Source organism: Jaculus jaculus, chromosome 13 (genome assembly GCF_020740685.1).
Source record: "Jaculus jaculus isolate mJacJac1 chromosome 13, mJacJac1.mat.Y.cur, whole genome shotgun sequence".
NCBI lineage: Eukaryota > Metazoa > Chordata > Mammalia > Rodentia > Dipodidae > Jaculus > Jaculus jaculus.
The window spans coordinates 25,265,353-25,282,794 of NC_059114.1; the positions used below are offsets into that span (position 1 = coordinate 25,265,353).

The 17,442-nt window shown below is 42.3% G+C and overlaps 1 protein-coding gene and 1 non-coding gene across 2 annotated transcripts in view; both read right to left on the minus strand.

Annotated features, from left to right (window-relative positions):
• The window catches only part of Atp2a2 (ATPase sarcoplasmic/endoplasmic reticulum Ca2+ transporting 2), a 60,371-nt gene that overhangs the window by 14,689 nt on the left and 28,240 nt on the right, over window positions 1-17,442 (minus strand). Inside the window, exons 6-11 of the mRNA XM_045133149.1 lie at window positions 11,423-11,503; window positions 8,638-8,723; window positions 7,604-8,068; window positions 4,152-4,240; window positions 2,385-2,487; window positions 1,578-1,709 (exon numbers count right to left, since the gene is read on the minus strand). Of these exons, the coding sequence (XP_044989084.1) occupies window positions 1,578-1,709; window positions 2,385-2,487; window positions 4,152-4,240; window positions 7,604-8,068; window positions 8,638-8,723; window positions 11,423-11,503 (956 nt within the window). The remainder of the gene's footprint in view (window positions 1-1,577; window positions 1,710-2,384; window positions 2,488-4,151; window positions 4,241-7,603; window positions 8,069-8,637; window positions 8,724-11,422; window positions 11,504-17,442) is intronic.
• Window positions 13,419-13,521, minus strand: LOC123454313. The gene has a single exon (XR_006633295.1). It is a non-coding gene; the product is annotated as a U6 spliceosomal RNA (small nuclear RNA).

Here is a 17,442-nt window from a genome sequence, read left to right on the forward strand (position 1 = left end):
TGGGATTAAAGGCGTGCACCACCGTGTGTGTACTATCATGTCAACTTGTGTGTCTGGCTTATGTGGGATGGAGAGTTGAACATGAGTCCTTAGGCTTTGCAAGCAAGCAGTTTAACTCCTAAGCCATCTTGCCACACTAAAAATTTGTCTTTATTTGCACATGTGCATGTATATGGGTACTCCATGGCCTCTAGCTGCGACAAACACTTCTGATACATGTATCACTTTTGGGTCTGGCTTTACATGAATACTGCGGAGTTGAACCCAGGCTAGCTGGCTTTGCAAGCACCTTTAAAGGCTGAGCCATCTCTCCAGCCCAGCCATGAACTATTTTAAACACTAACTTCCAACTATGTCAAAGACTTACTACCCTAATTTTACTATGGCCAGCAATACAGACTAAGATTTCACTTCATCATTTATGGAGTCCAGTTTTGTGGACCAACAATACCACCTATTCTGGTGAATGGTCTGTATTTGTGTGTGCTTGAAAATGTGAGACGCAGCATAACAAATACAGATTTGGTGGTAGATATTTACTGCTAGAGTATTTTGGTTCTTTTTTTTTTTTTTTTAAAAAAAGATGTTATTTTGTCTACTAGAGACAGAGAGGGAAGAATGGAAGGAGGGAGGGAGTGAAGGAGAGGGAGAGAGAGAATGAGAATGGGCATGCCAGGGCCTCTAGCCACTGCAAACAAATTCCAGATGCATGTGCCATCATGTCCATCTGGCTTACGTGGGACCTAGAGAATCTAACCTGGGTCCTTATGCTTTGCAGGCAAGTGCCTTACCAGCTCAGCCATCCTTCCAGCCCTGCTGCAGTATTTTGAATCATTACTTAGTTTCTACATCTAATATTCATTAGGCTGAATAAGATGTTAAAATTAGCATCTTTAATTGTAGGCTTTTTTGGGGGGTGGGGGTAGGGTGGGGTGACTCAGGCTGACCTGTAATTCACTAAGGAGTCTCAGGGTGACTTCGAACTCACGGCGATCCTCCTACCTCTGCCTCCCAAGTGTTGGGATTAAAGGTGTGCGCCACCACAGCGGGCTAATTGTAGGCTTCTTCTACAATCTTTACTACTTCCTAAGTAGGTACATACATAAATGATGATTGAATTTAACACAAATCTTGTTGGAATGTTGGAAACAATAGCTTCATATAAGTGGATGTGAGAAAACAGGAGTGAAGCATGATAATATATTACAACAGCTCTTTCAAGAAGTGAAGGTGCCAATCGTGGTGGTGTACACCTTTAATCTCAGTGTACAGGAGGCAGAGGTAGTTCAGTGTGCTGAGTTTGAGAGCAGCCTGGGATGACACAGTGAGTTCCCGGTCAGGCTGAGCTATTGTCAGACCCCACCTCAGAAAGACAAACGAACAAAAGAAGTAAAAAAAAAAGGGGGGGGGGGAGTAAAAAATTAAAGCCAAAGGAAACCTGTAAAGTAAAAACATACTTGCAATATTTTGCAAGTTTAAAAAGGTAGGGTTTAATTTGTTGTCCAAGAGTACAAAGTATATATAGTATGGCTGACAGAATGGAACACATGAACAATACACCAAGCTCAAAAACTGACCGAGTTGCAGGCATTAGCACGTTCTATTTTAGAAAGTCCTTTCAGTTCAGTATCAAATACATTCATCTTCTCCACTAGGCAAGTGAGAGCAGTCTCTGTAGCTTCTCCAACTTTTTCATACACACCCTTTGCCTGTAGATAAATAAAGTAGGAAGGGGCAAAAAGTAATCTTTAGTAATTTCTTCCATAAAAGGACAACACGCCCTCTGTTTCACCCAAATATGTTATTCCAGGTTATTATTCTCACAGGGACAGCTTTGCCTTACAGATAATAAGCAAAGGTTTTTTTTTTTTTTTTTTGTTTTTTTTTGAGTTAGGGTCTCGCTCTAGCCCAGGCTGACCTAGAATTCACTCTATATTCTCAGGTTGGCCTCGAACTCAGGGTGATCCTCTTGCCCGACTTTTTTCGTTCTTTCTTTTTTTAAGCACAGGATTTTACCAATTATTTATCATCTAAACAATCCTTTAGCTTTAGACTGCCTTCAAAGATATGTGACAATCTTAAAAAGCTAAATCAATACCCTACGTTCTCAGGAGACATTTTCTAACTTGAGCTTTGTAGTGTTGCTATGAGCAGTAAGAACAACACATGCATGATAAGTGCAGTCAAGAAACTACAGTCTTGGGATGTACAATAGACACTAAGCTTTCTTTGGCCAGGTCATGGTGGCCCAGAAGACAGGTTCCTGAATGAAAAGGGTTAAAATCAAGAATCCTGCTCCCATTCAAAGGATAAAGATGATTGCATTCCATCCACCCCAGCATTGACACAGGAATGCTAGGGTTCTTTCTCGTTTCTAGTCTTACCTCATTGTAATCCAAAGCAGAGTCATTACAAAGGGCACAGATTGTTGCTAATTCTACAAGACCATCATACTGATGACATTTCACCGGCTTATCATCTTTATGCCTATCAAAACAGAGAACACTTTTGTAACAGTGCATTTGTCTCAATTTTTTGTTTATTCCTCCCTTCCTTCCTTCTTTCTTTAGACAAGTTCTTGCTATGTAGTTCTACCTGGCCTGGAACCCATTATGTAGAACAGGCTGTCATTGAACTCATGGGAGATTCTCCTATCTCTGCCTACTGAGTGCTGGGATTACAGACATAAACTCCTATGCCCCATTTTTTGGGGGAATCTTGAATATGCTATGCAGCAATTCTTCTGCCCCCACTTCCCAAGTGCTGGGGCAATAGGCAGGCTTGGCTTTGATTTTTATTCCCCTATCCTAATAATGCATGCATTTTTTTTCCTTCCAAGGTAGGGTCTTACTCTAGCTCAGGCTGACCTGGAATTCACTATGTAGTCAGAGTCAGGCGATCCTCCTCCCTCTGCCTCTCGAGTGCTAGGATTAAAGGCATGTACCACCACACCCATCTCAATATTTTAATTTATTAATTTACCAGGGGTGGGGGTTGGTTGAGAGCCCCAACTCCAGATTCATGTGTCACTTTGTTCATGTACCTTTACATGGGGTAAGGAGGAATTGTGCCTTAAGTGGGCTGGAGAGATGGTTTAGTGGTTGGGGTGCTTGCCTACGAAGCCTAAGCATTCATGTTTGATTTTCCAGGTCCCACGTAAGCCAGACGCACAAGTGATGCAAGGTCGCACATGTGCACAGGGGGCCCAACGCAACTGAAGTTTAAATGCAGAGCCGCCTCCCCGGCCTGCAAAAAGATTTCTGAATGCAAATTTAGCATGGTAGTGCACGCCTTTAATCCCAGAACTTGGGAGACAGAGGTAGGAGGATTGCCATGAATTCTAGGCCACCCTAGAGTGAGATCCCTACCTGGAAAAACAACAAAAAAAAAAAAAAAGGGGGGGGAGGGTGTTGCCAAATGGAAGAGTTTTTTTGAGATCATTGCGTTCATGTTTTAGAGACAGAGAAAGAATTGGCACACTAGGGCTTGAGCCCCTGCAACTGAACTCCAGACACATGTACCCCCCAGTGAGCATGTGCACCCTGCGCTGGCCTCACCTTTGTGTGTCTGACTTCCAGCTTAGCTTGGGCTAGAGTGATACTCTTCTACTTCAAAGTATTTTTCTCAAATAAAAAGCAAAGCATGGTGGCACACATCTTTAATCTCAGCACTCAGGAGGCAGAGGTTGAACTATTTCCCTGATTTGAGGCCAGCCTGGGACTACAGAGTGAGTTCAAGTCAGACTGGACTACAGGTGAGATGTTACCTTGAAAAAAAATCCAAACAAGTAAAAAGCACTTACTGAGTGCTGAGATTAAAGGTATGTGCCACCACAACCAGCCTATCGTTATTATTTTATCTATTCAGTTTTGGAAGGTGTTTTTTAGACAGGTTCACTTAAGGCTGAACAAGCTATGTAGCTGAGGATGGTTTTAACTCCTGAATCCCTGGTCACATGTCAGTACATCTCATAATATATTTATTCAGTAGTACTAGGGATTTTTTACAAGGCTTCAAGCACCCTAGGCAAGCACTCCATCACTGAGCACACAATCCCAACTCCATCTTAGCTTTCTAGATCCACCCTCTGCAAGTCTATATAAATAGCACAATGCCACAACAGGCCCTGTATGTGATGGAAGGTTACTCACACTTCTCCAACAGGTGCATATGTTGACCCTGATATGGTAAACTCATTAAGGGAACAAGTATCACCTTCAACTTTGTCCAGAATGAACATCTGTAAAGGGAGAACAGAATAGTATTTAAAAGGCACTAACATGCTGCTAGAAAAATCCACGATCCTTGCCAGCATAAGATGAGAACCTGTCTCATTTAAGAGAACTTAAAATAAAACTCATTGAGAAGCCGGGCGTGGTGGTACATGCCTTTAATCCCAGCACTCGGGAGGCACAGGTAAGAGGATTACTGTGAGTTTGAGGCCACATAATGAATTATAGGTCAGCCTGGGCCAGAGTGAGAAGACCCTACCTCAAAATACAAAAGAAATCCTCCTTGAGGCTCAATATCACAAGTATTGTTCCTTATTGACTGCTTTTATATTAAGATTGTCAAAGTTTCCAAAAAAACAAGCAAAAGACCTCAAGTCAACTACATTTTAAAAATATTTTTATTTATTTGACAGAGAAAGGGGGAGAGAGAATAGGGGCACCAGGACCTCCAGCCACTGCAAATGAACTCCAGACATGTGCATCTTTTTTGCATCTGGTTAACGTGGGTCCTGGGGAACCAGGGTCCTTTGGCTTTGCAAGCAAATGCCTTAACAGCTAAGCCATCCCTCCAGCACAACTACATTTTTTCATGGGAAAAAATCTTCATGAAAAGTGAGTTAATTGGGGCTGGAGATAGCTAACCAGTTAAAGGCACTTGCTTGAGATGACTAATTAAAAGCTATATTGGGGGCTGGAGAGATGACTTAGTGGTTAAGCGTTTGCCTGTGAAGCCAAAGGACCCCGGTTCGAGGCTCGATTCCCCAGGACCCACGTTAGCCAGATGTGCAAGGGGGCACATGCATCTGGAGTTTGTTTGCAGTGGCTGGAGGCCCTGGCATGCCCATTCTCTCTCTCTGCCTTTTTCTCTCTGTCGCTCTCGAATAAATAATTTTTAAAAAATTAAAAAAAAAAAAACTTCTTAAAGAAAATAAAAGCTATATTGGGGCTGGAGAGATGAAATACTGGAGAGAGAGATAATGAATGGGCCTGTCAGGGCCTCTAGCCACTGCAAACAAACTCCATTCACATGTGCCCCCTTGTGCAGCTGGCTAACACGGGTCCCAGGGAATTGAACCTCCGTCTTTTCGCTTTGAAGGCAAACACCTTAACCACTATGCCATCTTTCCAAGGCCTACCCCTCCTTTTGTTTGTTTTGTTTTTTGAGGTAAGGTCTCACTGTAGCTCAGGCTGACCTGGAATTCACTCTGTAGTATCAGGGTAACCTCAAATTCAAGGCGAGCCTCCTGCCTCTGCCTCCCAAGTGCTAGGATTAAAAGTGTGTGCCACCATACCCTGCTTTTTTTTAAATTCAAGACAGGGTCTCCAGCCCAATCTGACTTATAGTGATCCTCCTACCTCTGCTTTCCAAGTAAGTGCTGTGCATATAGAAATGGACTACCATGCCCAGGTGTATATTTTTATAGAGAAAATTAGTAATGAAACTTGACACTGGTATCCCTCTTTCATGTAGTAATTGTGAGGCCTTGAACATGACTTAATTTTTTTGTTTATTATTCTATAAAATTTCAGACAACTTTGGAAAGAGCATTTTTGATAAACTTCAGCACCCCAGTCCCATTTTTATTGCTTTTGAGACAGTTTCTCACTGGCCTAGAGACTTCTGGCAATCCCCCTGCATCGGCCTTGAATGCTTGAATTACAGATATAAGCCACCAATGCTGTCTGAGAAGAACAGGTTCCTGCTGTATGATCTTAGTCATGATTCTTTTTCATCTGACAGACTGTGTGAACTAGAATCTTGTAACTTTGTATTCTGTGTCAAGGTTGACTTAATTCTGAGTTTTGATTTTCAATTGAAACTTTAAAAGTATCTGCAGCCAGGCATGCTGACACACCTTTAACACAGCACTGGGGAGGTAGCATTAGGAGGATTGCCATAAATTCAAGGCTACCCTGAGACTACAGAGTGAAAAATATCTGCTAAATTTCAAGCAACTCTTAGTGCTCTGAAAGATATGTTTGTAAAACACAGTACAGCTTTTTTAATCCCATCCCCCTCCCCCGCCCCATAGTAGGGTCTCATTGTAGTCCAGGCTGACCTAGAACTCACTCACTCTGTGGTCCCAGGACAGACTTGAATTTAACAGTGATCCTCCTACCTCTATCTCCGAGGTGCTGGGATTAAAGGTGTGGACCACCACAGCCAGGTATAATATAGCATTCGTTTTCTTTTGTTGCTTTTTGTGAAGGAGAAAATTGGCACACCTGCACCTCTAGCCAGTGCAGTCAAACTCCAGACATGTGTGCCATCTTGTGGGCATGTGCAACCTTGTGCACATGCATCACCTTGTGCACCTGGCTTACATGAGTTCTGGTGCACAAACCTGGGTCCTTAGGCTTCGCAGGCAAGTGCCTTAACTGCCAAGCCATCTCTGCAGCCCCTTACATTTTATTTTCCAGGACCCATGTTAAGCCACATGCATGAAGTAACATACATCTGGAGTTCACTTGCAGTAGTAGAAAGTCCTCCCTTCCTGATTACAAACAAATAAAGGACTGGAGAGATGGCTTAGCAGTTAAGGTGCTTGCCTGTGAAGCCTAAGGACCCATGTTCTACTCTGCAGATCCCACATAAGCCAGGTGCACAAAGGTGAAGCAAGTGCAAGGTCGCACATGCCCACCAGGTGGCACAAGCATCAGAAGACTGCAATAGCTAGGGCCTTGAGTGCCAATTCTGTACCTCTTCTTTCTCTCTAAAATAAAACAAAAATTAAAAATTAAAAAATGGGCGGGGCATAAGCCAGATGCACAAAATGACACGCCTGGAGTTTGACTGCAGCAGCTGGAGGCCCTAGTGTACCAATTCACTCCCTAAAAAAAGGCCAGTCTGACTTGCCTTAAAAAAAAGTTAAATTTTTTTTCAAGGGGGGGGGAGGGAGAGCATTACCATGGGATATTGTTTATAATCATGGAAGAGGTAGGAGGATCACCATGAGTTTGAGGCCACCCTGAGACTACATAGTGAATTCCAGGTCAGCCTGGGCTAGAGTAAGACTCTACTTTGAAAAATCAAAAAACCAGTAACTCTAAATGCATGAGCCACTTGGTGTATCTGGCTTACTGTGGGTACTGGGCAATCGAATCCAGGTCACCAGGCTCTGCAAGCTCAAGGCCCTGGTTTTGACCTCAACCACGATATTAAAAAAAAAGTAACACATGATTTAAACCAGGCGTGGTGGCACACACCTTTAATCCCAACACTCTGGAGGCAGAGGTAGGAGGATCACCATGTTTGAGGCCACCCTGAGAGTACATAGTGAATTCTAGGTCAGCCTGGACTAGTGTGAGACCCTACCTTGAAAAACCAAAGAACAAATAAAATAACAGGATTTGATATATAAATTCTTTACCCTGCAGACTGACATCTGGTTTGTTGTAAGTGTGCCTGTCTTGTCTGAGCAGATAACAGAAGTGCAACCAAGGGTTTCTACAGAAGGGAGGCTTCGAACAATGGCATTTTTCTTTGCCATTCTGCGAGTTCCAAGAGCCAGGCAGGTGGTGATCACAGCAGGGAGACCTTCAGGGATGGCAGCAACAGCCAGGGCCACTGCAATCTTAAAGTAGTAGATAGCACCTCTGATCCAGGAGCCCCCGTGAACTGGGTCATTGAAGTGACCAATGTTTATGATCCAGACTGCAATGCAAATGAGGGAGATGACTTTGGACAGCTGCTCCCCAAACTCGTCTAGTTTCTGCTGTAGGGGTGTTCTCTCCTGTTCTGTTGCAACCATTTCATCCCGGATCTTGCCAATTTCAGTGTTAACTCCAGTTGCTACCACCACTCCCATGGCCTTTCCAGCAGCAATGTTTGTACCCTAGGGAGAGGCAGATCACAAGATCAACACCACAGCCCAATTTAATTAAGACAAGTACACTCAGACACTGAATGTTGACTTGGACACTCAAATTCTCTGACCATATTCTCCAGGGCTTTCTAAGGCTATTGTTTAGGGGAAAGCTATTTAAGTATGACAGTAACAAGCCCCTCATGCTACTGGTCAAGAGCAGTTTTACATAGACCTATCCAGATCTCTATCCACAAAGTGGAGTCTGGCTTACAGACTAGCTTTGGGCTTAGCACCACTCTACCCTGTCTGTGTTTCAATTCTGTAAACTCTATTACAACTCTCAGCCCAATACGTTTCATCTTTCCTAGGTCTGGCTCTAATAGGTTACTCTCCCCTACTTTTGTTGCCTACAGTAAGATTGATAACCAGCCCCAGTGGGCTATCACCAGGATTTTTACAACAAACAGTTCTAGCATTTCCACTAATGAAATCACTCCACTTTAAAATTCCTAATGCTAGACTGATATGATTTCATTAAACATATTACCAGGTATAATCACTACCCAGCAGTCCTCCCATGTGATAAAAATACGTACAGAAAAGAGCATGTTCTTTTTATCTTGATTGACAGCCCGTGGGTCAGGGACAGGGTCAGTGTGCTTGATAACTGAAACCGATTCACCTAAGATATGAGACAGACCAAATAGGATGGTTAATTCTTTTTTAAATAAATACTTTTTAATTCATTTTTAAACAAGAGAAACAAGATATTGGTTGAGAAAGAGAGAAAATGGGCACGCCAGGACCTTCAGCCACTGCAAACAAACTCCAGATGCATGTGCCACCTTGGGCATTTGGCTTTATATGGGTACTGGGGAAAAGAACCAAGTCTTTTGGCTTTGCAAGTAAGCACCTTAACCACTGAACCATCTCTCCAGCCTCAGGGTAGTTAATTCTGTGTGAAATATACTCAGAACCTTCACCCACAACAACCACTCTATCCTAAGCCTAATATGGTGGTGCACACCTGTTTTCCCCCTTCTTCTTCTTCAAGGTAGGGTTCACCCTAGGCCCAGCTGACCTGGAAATCACTCTATAGTCTCAAGATGGCCTCAAACTCACGAAAATACTTCCACCTCTGCTTCCCCATAGTGGGATTAAAGGTGTGCACCACCATGTCCAGCTTCACTCCAAGTTCAAAGCCAACTTAAAGATTACATAGTGAACACTGTCTCAAGACAAAATAGCACATAGCCACTGCCAATGGGAAAAGGAATAAAAAGCTCAATTTATTCAAATTAGGCAGACTTCGGATATCTAATAATTGAGACTAATTATAGGGCTGGAAAGATGGCTCAGCAGTTAGAGGCACTTGCTTGCATATCTTGACTGTCTGAGTTTAATTTCCTAGCATGCACCTAAAGCCAGGTTTAAAAAGTATTGCAAGCATTTAATATTTCTTTCAGTAGCGGTAAGAGAGCCTGGCACATATGCATACACACACAAAAATCAGGTGTGGTGGTGCATGCCTGGAAAAGAGACAAGATCAGTAGTTCAAATTCAACTACATGAGACTATTTAAAAAGTGGCCATGACAGGCAGCACAAGTCTTTCATCCCAGCACTGAAGAGGCAGAGGTAGGAGGATCGCTATGAATTGAAGATCAACCTGAGCCTACACAGTGAATTCCAGGTCAGCCTGGGTTAGCAAGACCTTACCTTCAAAAACCAAATACAAAAACAAACAAAAAGCCCATCCCCTTCTCCCCAAAGAGGACAATGAACACCCTTGGGAATTTTTTTTTCTTTAAATTCTCAGGGTATGTTTCTATAGATACACTGAGAACTTCACGAATATATAATTCATTCATTCTCCCAATATTTTGTGACTTAACTACTTGAAGCTGTTCTTTCATATTCGATAAGCTATTCATACAAAAGTAACATGAAGCGCAGCTTACTCATTTAAAACTGATCAATGAATAAATCTTGATAGCCTTTAGATTTTACTTGCTCATTAATTAATTCAGGTTGGCATCTAAAAGTTAATCTTCTGACAACCTTACTTCTAATCCTAACCCTTCATGTAGGATTGTGCTTTTATCACACAAACATGGGGAAATGTTTCAAGTTACATTGTCAAGAGTGCATGTCAGAGCAGAACAGCCTCCCTTTCAAGCCAACTTTTGTTCAATTACTTATTATATGTTTGATGTGGTGCTGGGGAAATGGCTTAGTTGTTAACGCATTTGCCTGCGAAGCCTAAGGATCCCAGTTTGATTCCCCAGGACCCATATAAGCCAGATGCACAAAGGGGTGCATGCATCTGGAGTTTGTTTGCAGTAGCTGGAGGCCCTGGCATGCCCATTCTCTCTCTGCTTCTTCCTCTCTCTCAAATAAATAAATAAATATATTATTTAAAAAAGTCTGACTCAAGATTACCATTCCTTTGATGAAAAAATTACAAAACAAATTACAAAAAAATGTTTCTGGAGAAAGGACACTGAATCATTCACCTTCCACAAAATAAGGAGATGATGTGTGCTCTCTCTGAAACAAAGCCTCATGTATCTCAGACTGGCCTGGAACTCTAAGTGTGATCTTGAATTTGGAGTCTTCTGTAGTGTTGGGATGTGCCACTACACCTGATTTTTATGTAATTCTGGGGGTCAAATTCAGGACTTTATGGCAGTTGGTAAGTACTTTTATCAAGTGAATTACATATCTAGCTCAAATTTCTCTCTTAGAAAGAAGTGATTTTTAAATTCAAAATTAATTTAATTAGAGACAACAAATATGAACACTGTGAAATGAAAGCCAAGTCTGAGCTGAGGGTGGTGGTGCACACATTTAATCCCAGCACTTGGATGGCAGAGGTAGGTGGATCACCATGGGTTCAAGGCCACCCTAAGACTACATAGTGAATTTTCAGGTCAGCGTGGACTAGAGTGAAACTCTACATTAAAAAAAAGAAAGAAAGAAAGAAAGAGGGCTGGAGAGATGGCTTAGTGGTTGAGGTGTTTGCCTGCAAAGCCAAACGATCTTGGTTTGATTCCTCAGGACCCATGTAAGACAGCTGTACATGGGGTACTTGCTTCTGGAGTTTGTAGTGGCTGGAGGATCTGGTGCACCCATTCCCCGCAACCCCCCTCATAAAAACAAATGAAGTTTTCTTTTTCTTTTTTTAAACAAGCCAAATTTGTATTATTTTCACATAATACTTTCAAACCCATCTTGACAAAGTGTACTGATAAAACTCTGTATCTTAGAGAAGATTAAGGTGGGTGCCATAAAGGGACAGGGGAGCAAGGGTTGATGATACAGCACAGGACTTGAGAGACAGTTCAGAAATTTCAGTGACTTTGCAATATACAATACTTACCTGTGAGAATTGACTGGTCAACTCTTAGAGTTGTAGATTTGATGGAAGTTAATCTTATATCAGCAGGAACTTTGTCACCAACTAATTAGGAGTTAAAAAAAAGCAACTAAAGTGAGCAACCTTTGTAAATGTATTACCTGAAGATTACTTTGCCTCAAAGACACCTCACATTCATTACCCCCCCTCCAAGTTTATTTTTATTTATTTATTTTAGAGGGACAGACAGTATTAGTTAAAGTCAGAGACCTATATGATCAGACACCTATCAGGTACAGAGGCTAATGAAAAATCTTGTCAGTGCTAAAAAGAGAAATGCAAGATGCAATGTATGTCACCAAATACTGTGTCTACAGTTAATATCCCAGTTAGCATGTCATAGCTCATTTATGCTTCCAGTTGTTGTGGCCATACTTTGGGATAGTCAGCCCTTCTCTTTCTCTGCAAACAACCCCTTTCTCTCTCTCTCTCCCCCCCCTCTTTCTCTCTCCCTCTCTCTCTCTCTCTCTCTCACACACACACACACACACACACACACACATACAGACCCACTATTCTTATCCCACAGACTCTTCAAGTTTATAGACATTGTTTATACTATATGTAGTTAATTCATAGTACCATTCTGTTGTTTTCATGATAGGGTCTCACTATAGCCCAGGCTGACCTCAAACTCAGCAATCTCTGCCTCAGAGTGTAACACCTGGCAGACAATTTTTTTGTTAGTAGCAAAGAGAGGAGACTCTACTCACACCAAAGTAAACATCCCCCCACCCCAGAGGCAGGGTCTCACTCTAGCCCAGGCTGACCAGGAATTCACTATGTGGTCTCAGGGTAGCCTTGAACTCACAGTGATTCTCCTACCTCTGCCTCCCAAGTGCTGTAAAGGTGTGTGGCACCATGCCCAGCTCAACAGCTGCACTTTTATTTTAAAAAATGTTTTTAAGGACTGGAGAGATGGCTTAGCAGTTAAGGCATTTGCCTGCAAAGCCAAAGGATCTTGGTTTGATTCCTCAGTACCCATGTAAGCCAGATGCACAAGGTAGTGCATGCATCTGGAGTTCATCTGCAGTGGCTGGAAGCTCCGGCGCACCCATTCTCTTTCTTTCTCAGTCTCTTTCCCTCTCTCAAACAAATAAAAACAAAATCAACATTTATTTATGTGTATGCCAGGGCCTGTTGGCAATGAGCTCCAGATACACCTCTTTATCCATCTGGCTGTGCAAGCAAGAACCTTTAACCACAAGCTATCTTTCCAGCCCAAGAAATATATAGTTATCAAAGACAGACACACACAAGAATGAACATCTTGCCACTGCATACAAAAATCCAAACACATGAGTCTGGCTTGATGTGGGTACTAGGGAGACTGAACCTGGGATAAGCAAGCTTTGCAAAAAAGTGTTTTAGGGCTGGAGAGATGGCTCAGCAGTTAAGATGCTTACCTGTAAAGGCTAAAAAACTGAGATCAATTCCCCAGTACCCACATAAAGCCAGATGCACAAAGTGGCACATGCATCTGGAGTTTGCTTGCAGCAGCTGGAGGCCTTGGCATGCCTGTTCTCATATTATCTGCTTGGAAATAAAAAATACAATTTTTTTTTTTGAGGTAGGGTTTCATTCTAGCTTAGGCTGACCTAGAATTCATTATGTAGGCTCAGGTGTACTCAAACTCAAGGCAATCCTCCTACCTCTGCCTCCTGAATGCTGGGATTAAAGTAATGTGCCACCATATCTGGCCAATTTTTAAAAAATTTTATTTAAAAAATTTTTTGGTTTGTTTTTATTTATTTGAGAATGACAGATAGAAAGAGGCAGAGAGTGAGAATGGGCGCACCAGGGCTTCCAGCCACTGCAAGACGATTTCCAGATGCGTGCGCCCCCTTGTGCATCTGGCTAACATGGGTCCTGGGGAATCGAGCCTTGAACCCAGGTCCTTAGGCTTCACAGGCAAGCACTTAACCGCTAAGCCATCTCTCCAGCCCTAATTTTATTTTTTAAAAACATGTAATGCTTCACGAATCTGCCTGTCACCCTTGCACAAGGGACATGCTAGTCTTCTCTGCATCACTCTAATTTTAGTATATGTGCCAAGCAAGCACCAACATTTTTAAAACATATTTTATTTTTATTATTTGGCAGAGAAAGGAGGAGAGCAAGGGAGGGGGGAGAAAGAGAAAGAGAGAATAGATGCACCAGGGCCCTTAGCCACTGCCAACAAACTCTAAATGCATATGCCCCCTTGTGCATCTGGCTAATGTGGGTCCTGGGGAATCAAACCTGACTCCTTTGGCTTTGCAGGCAAATGCCTTAACCACTAAGCCATCCCTCTAGACCCCTTCCCGCCCCCTGCAAATGTTTTTAAAAGAATTTATTCAGCTAAGGTAACTCTCTAGCCCCAGTAAATTATTTTCTTAACCTTAAGCTTCTATTGATTTGTTGGTTTGAGAAAGTAAGAATGCACCTGCCAGTGTAAGTGAACTAACTCCAGATTCATGTGCCACTTTTGGGTCTAGTTTTATGTGGGTACTGAGGCATTGAGCCCAGGTTAATAGGCTTTACATTTTTTAATGTTTATTTACAAACAGAGAAAGAGGAGAGAGACATACTGAGAGAATGGGCATGCACCAGGGCCTCTAGCCACTGCAAATGAACTCCAGACATATGTGCCACTTTGTGCATTTGGCCTTACGTACTAGGGAATTGGACCTGTGTCATTAGGCTTTGCAGGCAAGCACCTTACCTGCTAAGCCATCTCTCCAGCTCCTAATAAGAGCCTACTACCACCAAGGCACCATCTCCTATCACAACACTGGACTTCTTGACCTTTCAATTTAGTTCCAATTTTCTGTTCTTCAGAGCTTTTAAATTTAAGGAGAATATGGCCTGCTTTTTTAAACTTCAGTAAATAAAACAATTCCTACAGCCCAAGAAGGTAGTCATAAGTGGCACAGAAAGATCTTGTCAATCTGTAATCCCCAGAGGCAACAATTATCCTTGCATGTGACTTCAGAGACTTTTAAGTTCTAAAGAGAAATTCCTGCTGGAAATGCTTATGCAATGAACAGTAATATTCCTACTGAAAAAACTAGAAGCTTTCTTTCCTAAGGCTGTCCAAGAACTCACACTGTAGCCCAGCATGGTTGTGTCCTGAGGCTGGGGATTACAAGAGCTACCACACCCAGTTTTAGGGTTTTAAAATGACTTAATGATTCTGTGTGTGCTACACAGAAGGTACTGCTACCACAAGATGAATGGTTAAGACATGCTCACTATAGTCTATACTTTAGTGACCTTCAATACCTAACATGCCCTATAAGGCAAATTAAAACTTAACTTTAGGGCTGGAGAGATGGCTGAGTGGTTAAGGCAATTGCCTGCAAAGCCAAAGGACCAAAGTAAACCAAATGCACAAGGTGGTGCATGTGTGTCTGGAGTTCATTTGTGGCAGATGGAGACCTTGGTGCTCCTATTCTCTTTCAAATTAAAAAACAAAAAACAACAAAAACAACAAAAAAATCCCAAACAACCCTAAAGCCAGGAGTGGTGTCGCATGCCTCTAATTCCAGCACTTGGGAAGCAGAGGTAGGATTGCTGTGAGTTCAAAGCCACCCTGGGCTAGAGTAAGATCCTACCTTGAAACACCACCACCACCACCCAAAAATCTAAATTTTAAGCCGGGCGTGGAGGCACATGCCTTGAATCCCAGCACTTGGGAGGCAAAGGTAGGAGGATCGCCATGTGTTCGAGGCCAGCCTAAGACTATATTGTAAATTCCAGGTAAGCCTGGGCCAGAGTGAGACCCTACCTGGAAAAACCAAAAGAACAGACAAAAACAACAAAAAAACTAAAACTCTAAAATTTTAAATTTAAAAACTTTTATTTTGGTTTCTGAAGTAGGGCTTCACTCTAGCCCAGGATGACCTGGAACTCACATGATCTTCCTACCTCTACCTCCCGAGTGCCTGGATTAGGCCTGTGCCATTATGACGAGCCACACACCCCCCCCCCAAAAATATGAATTGTATTATTTGACAGTCTTGCTATGTAGCCTTGCTTGACTAAAACTTGCAGAAATTCTTCTGCCTTGGTCTCTCAAGTGCTGGAATTACAGGTATATGACACTATAGCAAGCCTACTTGCCATAAATTAACCTGACCCCCCCCTTCATGTCCTAGAACACACTGAAAGGAGTACAGAGTATAAGATCAACAAAATTATTTCCCCCTTCTCCCCCCCCTTCATTTCACCGCTGCCATTGTAGTTGTAACTTATAGGCAGCTTAGTATTTAGGAACACAAAGCTAGGTAGGTGTTATGATAACTTTTAAGTCTTATGATCGCCTTTGCAAGAGTAGAGTTCAGGGACTGGGAAGGTTGCTCAGTGGTTAAAAGTACTTGCTTGCAAAGTCTGGCAGTGGGATTCAATTTCCTAGTACTGACAAAAAGCCAGACACAGAAAGTGGCATATGCATCTGGGTATTGGTTTGCAGTAGCAAAAGGCCCTGGTATATACATATGCACAGGTAAAAAAAAAAAAAAAAAAAAAAAGACGACTAGCCTTTGGGCTGGGGATATGGCTTAGCTGTTAAGGCACTTGCCTGCAAAGCGTTAAGGACCTAGGTTCAATTCCCCAGGACCCACCTAAGCCAGATACACAAACAAGGTGGTGCTCATGCATCTGGAGTTTGTTTGCAGTGGCTGGAGGCCCTGGCACACCCATCCTGTCTGTCTCATAAATAAGTAAAAATATTTTAAAAATAAAGTTAGCATGGGGGGGCGCGGAGAGATGGCTTAGAGGTTAAGATACTTGTCTGCAAAGCCTAAGGACCCAGGTTCGATTCCTCAGTACCCATGTAAACTTAAATGCACAGGTGTCTGGAGTTGGTTTGCAGTGGCTGGAGGCCCTGGTGTGCCCATTCTCTCCCCTTCTCACTCTCATATAAATTAATAAAAGATTAGCATTTAAAATACATTTGGGGTTGAGCTACGAATTCACATTATGCCTTTAATCCCAGCACTCAAATAGCAGAGGTAGGAGGATCACTGAGTTTGAGGCTATCCTGAGACTACATACTGAATTCCAGGTCAGCCTGTACTATAGTGAAACCCTACATTGAAAAACCAAAAACCAAACAAACCCCAAAAGAAAATTATCTTTTGTGGAAAGATGAAAGAAATATAAATCCAAACAAGTTTTTAAAATGCCATATTCTAGGACTGGAGAGATGGCTCAGTGTTAAAGGCACTTATTTGCTATACCTTAAGCACCTTCACATAGTCTTAGCCACCCCGTGTTTTTTATTTTTTTTACAAGTTAGTAGCTGAGCCATCTCTCCAGCCCCATGTCTTTATTTTATAAGCAGGAAATAGGAGCAGAAAAAAAAAGCTTAACTAGAAAAGATTTCCTTTAAATTTGCTGTGTGACAGACTACCTTTGCCTATAGGCTTCTGTAAATTTCAGACAGGGCTGTACCTGAGAATCAGGCAATGCATGCTGTTCAGATGATCACATCCAGTCGGATTTCCCTGATAGGGCTGGTCAATGCCCTGTAATTTTTTTCCTCCAAAATTTGTTTTCTGTGTCTTTGGGCTGAAGTAGGTGTAATAGCAAAAATAATCTCTGTTATAAATAAACTACTTTCTATTTGTTTAGCATCTGCCTCTTCAAATGCAGCTTTTGGCTGTTCTAGTCTATAGTGTTTACCCTAATACTACAATAAAGATTTATGAGCCGGGCGTGGTGGTGCATGCCTTTAATACCAACACTTGGGAGACAGAGGTAGGGAGATCACCATATAGTGAGTTGGAGGCCACCCTGGTACTACATAGTGAATTCCAGGTCAGCCTGGGCTAGAGTAAGACCCTACCTCAAAACAACAAGATCTGGTCTCAGTGGTTAAATGCTTGCTTGCATAATGCTTGCTGCCCTGGGTTCAACTTCACAGCGCCCACATAAAAAGACAGACACAAAAACTGGTATAAGCATCTGAAATTCATCATGCAGTCTTATGGTGGCCTTGA